This window comes from Sinocyclocheilus rhinocerous, unplaced genomic scaffold (assembly GCF_001515625.1).
Source record: "Sinocyclocheilus rhinocerous isolate Xijiao unplaced genomic scaffold, SAMN03320098_v1.1 scaffold3206, whole genome shotgun sequence".
Lineage (NCBI taxonomy): Eukaryota > Metazoa > Chordata > Actinopteri > Cypriniformes > Cyprinidae > Sinocyclocheilus > Sinocyclocheilus rhinocerous.
In genome coordinates, this window is record NW_015626039.1 from 341,906 (window position 1) to 349,038 (window position 7,133).

Sequence of the window (7,133 nt, forward strand, 5' to 3'; positions counted from 1 at the left end):
CAAATGTCACACAACACCTGGACGTGGCAGGGAGGGATGAGCGACCTGATTGGACAGTGTCAGTGTGGGTGTCCGTTTAAAAGGGCCGGTGGATGTGGCGTGACGGTAGAAGCAGCGCGGTGTAAAATACGGTTAGGTGCACACACACTTGACAAGCCTTCTCATCTTAGAGGTGCATCAGTGTAAAAGAGTGTGGCAGGTGTACGAATTTGCCATTTAAAGACAGAAGATTGATCTAAAAGTCTCTAAAACATTCATTTAGCTCGCATAGTCTCACTTTCAGGTCACTGAGATGTATAAAGTGGACATGTTGAAACTATTGACCACAGTTGCTCTGCTGACTGTCGCTTCAGTGTTGGATGCTGCTCCGTTGACGCCTGGACAACCAGATGCCTTTGAAGAACCAGCTGATGGAGGTGAGACAGGTAAAAACCCAAAACAGCTCACAGCTTACATTCATGCATTTAGCAGATGCTTTTATCTAAAAACTTACATTGCATTCAATGTATATATTTAATTAGTTCATGCACTTCCTGGGAAATGAACCCGTGACCTTGGCATTACCCTGCAAAAATGATTTTCTAACTTTCTAACTAAGATGTAAAATGACTATGAGGTCTGATAGATATTAAGTCTCGTTTTTTCTGAAAAATCTACCAAAATTATGAGTTTATTCTTAAAGAAAGAAAAAATATCTGTCAGTGTGGTAAGAAAAATAAACTTAATTCAAAAGGAGAACAAGATTATGGCATATTTGTTCGTTATAAGCATAAATTCACTTAATTTTGATAGATTCTTCAGAAAACAAGACCTAACATGTTAAGTAATCTTCCTTCTCAAATAAAAGAATATTTAGATATTAGATATTAATGGAAAATGAGACAAAACTAAGAAAATCTTTTTTTTTTTTTTTTTTTTTGCAGTATAGTGCCATACCCTATATTTGACTTATATATTTTCTATATATATTTGACTATATTTAAGTCACATTCATTTATATACCGCTTTGTACAATACATATATTTACAGTAATAAACAAGAAAATAACAGTGTTAATGTTGTAAAATTCATAAATTATGAAACAAATTCAATTTCAGCTATACAGGAACACCGATTTCTAACCTTATGGTCCCAACCTGCAAACAAATCGAAACGATTTAAGGGATTATAAATGTTTCAAGAATAAACTGTCTCAGATTTTTCTCCTAAAATTCCTTCAGAGAATTAAAAACAGATAAAAAATGATTCAACAGTTGTCATATTATAGAGTTTAAGAGCTGCCAAAATGTGGATAGCAGCTCAGAACATTTGATCTAGGGAGCATTTGATGAGAAATGCTTGACTTTGTATTGAGATCTCTGACTTTTGATTGCATACACATATGAGCACAGTTTGTGACATCGTTGGGTTACACTTTATTTCGATAGTCCACTTTAGACATTCTATTATCTATAAGTAACTTTGTAACTACATGTCAACTACATGTCAACTAATTCTCATTAATTTGCAACTACATGTCTACTAACTCTCAGAGTAGACTGTTAGGGTAGGTTTAGGGTTAGTAGAATAAGTTGACAAAGAAAGTGTTAGAAGATAGTCTTAAGTGTTAAGCAGACAGTCTACTAATACTCGACTAACTGCTAGTTGACATGTAGTTACAAAGTTACTTACTGTTAATAGAATGTCTAAAGTGGACTATCGAAATAAAGTGTTACCCATTGTTGAGATCTATTCTGATACTCACATGTGAGACTACTGGGGTATTTTTCTCATAAGAATCATATGAGAGGTGATGAGAGTGTGGTTTTCGCAGAGATACCATAGAAGAACCATTTTTTGGTTGCCCAAAGATCATTCTGGTGAACAGTTCTTAAAATAACCTTTTTTTTCCGTAGTGTGAAGAACATTTTAATAATCTGAAGAACCTTTTTCCACTAACAAAAAAAAAAAAAAACCTTTGTGCAATGAAAGGTTTCCATGATGTGAAATGTTCTTCATGGATGCATAGATGCCAATAAAGAACCTTTATTTTTTAAGAGTGTAGAAGAGACATTTGCAATATTAAAGATATCTCATTTGTGATTTCTCTGTCCTGTGAGATGTTATTTCACTGTTGTCAAGCCTACAGACTCAGAGATGGCGCTGAACCAAAGTAATTAGTCCAGTGGCGCCGGCTCTCGTGGTCTTCTATTGGTCTTGTGCTGTCCACACTTCCAGTGAGTGCAAACCCTAAATCTGTCATTTCGCATTTAGGTTTCCTGCTAAAATTGGCTCAGGGGTTTCAAGTAGGGTTACGTAATGCTTGAATTAGGTCTTAAGTCTCAGTGGATTTCATTTAGGTCAATTCTGATTCATTTCTTGACCTGGATGTTTACTGTGCACAGTATCTGCATGCAACAATAACCCAGCTAACATTGAATGTTCTCAGAACGTTCTGGCAAGGTTATGAACAAGCGTTCTTCCAGCATCATTAATAGAATGTTCATTTGAAGTTATCTGGCCTTAATAATGTTCTAAAAACATGAAATGGAATGTTCCCTTAACATTTGCATAACCAAGAAAAAAATATTATATATATATAAACTGGACATTTTGAACATTCAGAGAAATAACATTTTCATAACTTATATCAAAGTAAATGCACATGCACAAACAGTTCTTAAACTGATAAAATAATTACTACAATTCATGTCATGCTTATTTAGTACCATATGCACACATTGAATCTGGTGTTGTAGTGCACTTTTTCATTCCAACAATGGTCATGATTGCCTTTGATGAAGATGATAATACCACTATTATCTTATCAAGAGACCCTTCAAAAAGTTTTTAATGGAGTGATGGCAAGTTCAGTGTTTGCAAACGTCTTTTTTTGTATATCTATGAGACCAAAACCCCCGCCACATCACTGAGATGCACTATGGTCGTCCTAACAACTCCTTGACTTCCTCAAGACTTCTGTCAACATGGCTGCAGGCAGTGAGCGGCTCCACATGTGTTTGTACATGAGTGTGAACAAGCGATTTGTCAGCGTCCACCTCTAAGATCAGAATGATGAGGAGGAAAGTTCCTCAGACAAAAGCCATTTATCATCTGTTATGTTTGTCCAAGCCAAGAATAGGCCTTTTAAAGGGATGTTTGAAGTTCGGGATGTCTCTCTTTTCAAGGTTCTCAGGATGTTTCAGTGCACTGACATTCCCACTGACTTGTTTCTATGGGTATGGGAACAATTCCGTGTCAACGGTACACCACTAAATGAGACAGACCCCTTCACATAACAGAGGGTATGCATCACTCTTGTACCAACCATAAACTGGAATTTTAGAGACATGCAAACACTTTTCTGTAGCTGAAACTAATTCAATTGCACTAAAAGGAACTAAAGGAACACAAAAGGATATTGAAGAAAGTGGTCAGTTCCCATTGACTTCCATTGTAATTTTTGTCCATATTCGCCCCAAAAAGAAAAGAATGAAAGTCATACAAGTTAGGAATGGCATGAGGGAGAGTAAATGATGACTGAATTTTCATTTTTGGGTGAACTAGCCCTTTAAAGCAGCTGCTTCTTGAAGCTTTGAATTCTTTGCGAATCATTTGTTTCAAACCAGTTCTGAGTGCGTATCACACTGCCAAAGTCATGTGATTTCAGTAAACGGGGAAACGGGGCTTAGTTAGTTTACATTTGTGTAGAGTAGACTAACTAAAAGGAAGAGTAGTAGTTAATAGTCTCTTACTGGTTCTCCAAACGTGATGAGCGAGTACGAAATACCGCGATCAACAATAACGGCAATATATAAATGAAAGGGGCTCCAAAGTCGCAAAAATAGGCAAAACTACATAGAGTTGCTTTAACAGATTTAAACGACCCCTAAAGTGCATGTTTTTCCCTCCAGGTACACGGAGAACTGTCGCAGATATTCAGGAAAATGCAGCACGAGCGACGAGGATTTTTGAGAAGCTACTGAAGACCAGACCAATGACGACATTTCCTGACGGAGATGGAAAGACCGTAGTGATGAGAGCGTTAGACGAGATAATTACAGCGACAAGTAACCCAAATATCAGAGACAAACCCTTAGACATGGGAGTCAATAATCCATTAAAGACACTAACACTCTTTTCTGATGGTCACGATGAGATTCCGCCAGCACCCGGCGGCCGTGATGGATCTCTGAGGACTGACCACACAACCAGTTCATCTGATTCCCAGCGGCAAACGGAGAAGAGCAGACTGTTCAGACTGTCAAAGGTGATTGAATCAAACGAGTACGGCAACACTCCATCAGCAGCTGAACGATCTGATCCCATCACGGGGGAGCCGGATGCTCGAGAGGAGCTGGTGAAGATGCTGAGTGCACTTGAAGAGCTTCACAAGTTAATGAACAACACACTGAGCCATCGAATCACCATCATAACCAGAGGTGAGCCAAAACCTCAAATACTTTTACAAATGATATACACTCCCGAAAAGTTTTTTTTTTTTTTATCAGATTATAAATTGTTAAATTTATCATAATTGATCAAAAGTCACAGTAAGGAAATTTAAAATGTTCCAAAAGATTTTGAACTTTCTAGCCTATTCATCAAAGAATCCTGAAATAAAATGTATCATCGTTTCTACAAAAATATGAAGCAGCACAACTGTCTTCAACATTGTTAATAATCAGAATGTTTCTTGAGCAGCAAATCAGCATATTAGAATGATTTCTGAAGGATCATGTGACACTGAAGACTGGAGTATAATTATGCAGAAAACTCAGATAGCATCACAGGAATAGATTCCATTTTAAAATAAATTTGCATAGAAAATATTTATAGTTGTAATAATAGTTCACATTTTCACTATTAATAATATTTTTTGTTTGAAATAAAGTTGAAATGAAATAGATGCAATAATAGATGAAAAAATAAATGAAAAATAAAAGTCTTCGCAGCTAACTGAAATTAAGCTTAAATATTAAAATTACTAAAACTAAAATAAAATGAAATCTAAATAAAAATATTACAAGATAGTAAAGTGACACTAATATTTTTCATCAAACAAATGCAGCCTTGGTGAACAGAAGAGACTTATTTCAAAAACTTTAAAATCTTACCAACCCCAAACTTTTGAATAATATAAAATTGTATTCAATTTAATTTAATTTAATCTTGCCTTTTGTTGTGTTGTTTCTTTCTTCAAAGGAAATGGTAACGGACGAAGTAATGGGAAGAAGAACAAAATGGTATGTTCAGATTGAAATCAATAGATATAAATATATCAAAAAAGTTCAGTTTGTGCTTTATGCTAGAAATCATGTTTTATAACCTTCAGGTAGTGACAGATGGAAACCTGAAATCCACCGCAGCGACCACTATAAACAGCGGTGGGATTTCACCGAAGGCCAGCACTGACCAAATGGATCCCAAACTGAACGGAAAAGCCTTTAAAAAGTCTCTTCCATCAGCTAAGAAAACCAACAAGAGAGGTATGATGCAAACCAATTGTTCTGGATAACAAACGATGCTGAGTGCATGATAAAATAATAATAATAAAATAAACTGTGTATCTTTCTCCAAAAACAGTGTGCTTCTGGAAGTACTGCTCTCAGAACTGAGTTGAGCAGCCCATTTCGCCATAATTTCACCCAGCAACAAATCCTGTTCTCAAACATAGATGCTTAAAGTCTTCTCAAAGGACCATCAATAACACGACTGACCCCTCTGACCTCTGTGACGTGTGTACCTTTGACTTTGTGCACGAAATGCTCTTAATTTCCAATCTACAACGTCTTTGTTGTTGCAAGCACCAATAAAAATGACAAAGCATTCAAAAAAATACTGTGATAATAAAGAGAACTTTATTTTTCTACAGATATCTCTCTCGGTGATCATTGCAAAATAAGACAGTATTTAAAGAGTGACGTGCATTACTGTGATTGGCCTCACTGTACTAGTGTTTGCCCAAGTTCTCAAAGCTCAAAGTTAGAGGTCACTATGGTGATGATGAGGTAGCAAGTCGACTAGAAAGACAGGCTGTTGCTATTATGCCTTCTAAATTGATCTGATTGCTCAAAGAGCTGCTGTTGCTTGGGGGACGTTTAATGAGACCCTAAAAAATACAAGAGAACATGTCAAACCACCATCAATGACTTGCATATCAAAATTTTGTTCTTCACACAACCCTCGTTCATGATGGGAATAGGAAATTTAAAAAACGATAAAGACTTATGAAATCTGATTAGTTTAATTAAAGTCTCGTCAGAGCTTCAGAAGGCGTTCATGCAAGGTTACATAGTTGCATAAATAGCACATTTTAACAAGTTCTGTGCATAGATAAAAAAAAAAAAACTATCAAATATAAATGAAAAAGCATCCTAGACAAAAGATAAAAACAATGACCTAGAAATGTAATTAGTAAACGTGTGGAAAATAGCCTCATGTGATGATACAAAAGGATGGTTTCATTAAACATATTGCAAAATATATATATATATATATATATATTGTGAATAGGAAATGTAAATATACTGGCCTGACTAGAAGAATCATAAGTAAAAATTAAAAAATGCAAAAAATAGAGATCCAGAAATATAGAGATCCATAGCCTAAAAGTGATTATGAGATTTGGTCAAGGCCTTGGTGAACATTATGAATATACCATATCTACAGTAGTCTATCTATATAATTCATGGAGATGGATAGATACTTACAAAGTTGTTAAGAGTAACAGAGTTTTTTTTTTCCTGGTCCTGCCATTGATTGAAAGAAAATGGGTGTCAATCTACTGATTCAGGATCAATATACCACAGTATTAGTGCATCTCCACCAGTGAGCGCACACACATATATACGACACACACACAAGCATGTGATAGTGCTCTGAGCTAACAGAGCTTGTCTCATCATCCTGAACTATTTGATCTTTTTGGCGACGTCCAGGTAAGCAAACTCGATCTCACGCTCAGCAGGGCAGGTGTTCATGAACTCCTCTCTCTGGTAGGCGTTATTCAAATACTGCCAAATCCTGGTCATATCAGCAGGAATCTCAAAACCTCTGTACTTCCTGGCAACAATCTACAACACAGAGTATTGAGCTGGTAAAACTGGTTGGTAATTTAAAATCCAGCATATGCATGAGCGTGCAAAAAAAAA

At 36.1% G+C, this 7,133-nt stretch overlaps 2 protein-coding genes across 4 annotated transcripts in view; one reads left to right on the top strand and one right to left on the bottom strand.

Annotated features, from left to right (window-relative positions):
• Positions 1-200: 200 nt before the first annotated feature.
• On the top strand, positions 201-5,716 carry LOC107709382 (uncharacterized). Its single transcript, XM_016513837.1, has 5 exons — positions 201-416; positions 3,894-4,421; positions 5,185-5,225; positions 5,315-5,468; positions 5,566-5,716. Exons 1-5 carry the CDS (start codon positions 293-295, stop codon positions 5,595-5,597), a joined length of 879 nt encoding a protein of 292 aa, XP_016369323.1. The 5' UTR covers positions 201-292; the 3' UTR covers positions 5,598-5,716.
• A 759-nt stretch (positions 5,717-6,475) lies between these two features.
• Positions 6,476-7,133, bottom strand: part of LOC107709315 (chloride intracellular channel protein 4-like) — a 12,699-nt gene continuing 12,041 nt past the window's right edge. For 2 of the 3 annotated variants that reach the window (XM_016513777.1, XM_016513776.1), the window contains one exon: positions 6,476-7,055. In XM_016513777.1, coding sequence (XP_016369263.1) covers positions 6,894-7,055 — 162 coding nt within the window. In that variant the 3' untranslated portion in view covers positions 6,476-6,893. The remainder of the gene's footprint in view (positions 7,056-7,133) is intronic. The other variant, XM_016513782.1, reaches the window with a different exon arrangement.

Excerpts from the sequence above, each read along its gene's own strand:
- LOC107709382 (XM_016513837.1), top strand. The coding sequence starts at position 293 with ATGTATAAAGTGGACATGTTGAAACTATTGACCACAGTTGCTCTGCTG. Across the intron at positions 417-3,893 it reads TGAAGAACCAGCTGATGGAG|GTACACGGAGAACTGTCGCA; the intron begins GTGAGACAGGTA and ends TTTTCCCTCCAG. Across the intron at positions 4,422-5,184 it reads AATCACCATCATAACCAGAG|GAAATGGTAACGGACGAAGT; the intron begins GTGAGCCAAAAC and ends CTTTCTTCAAAG.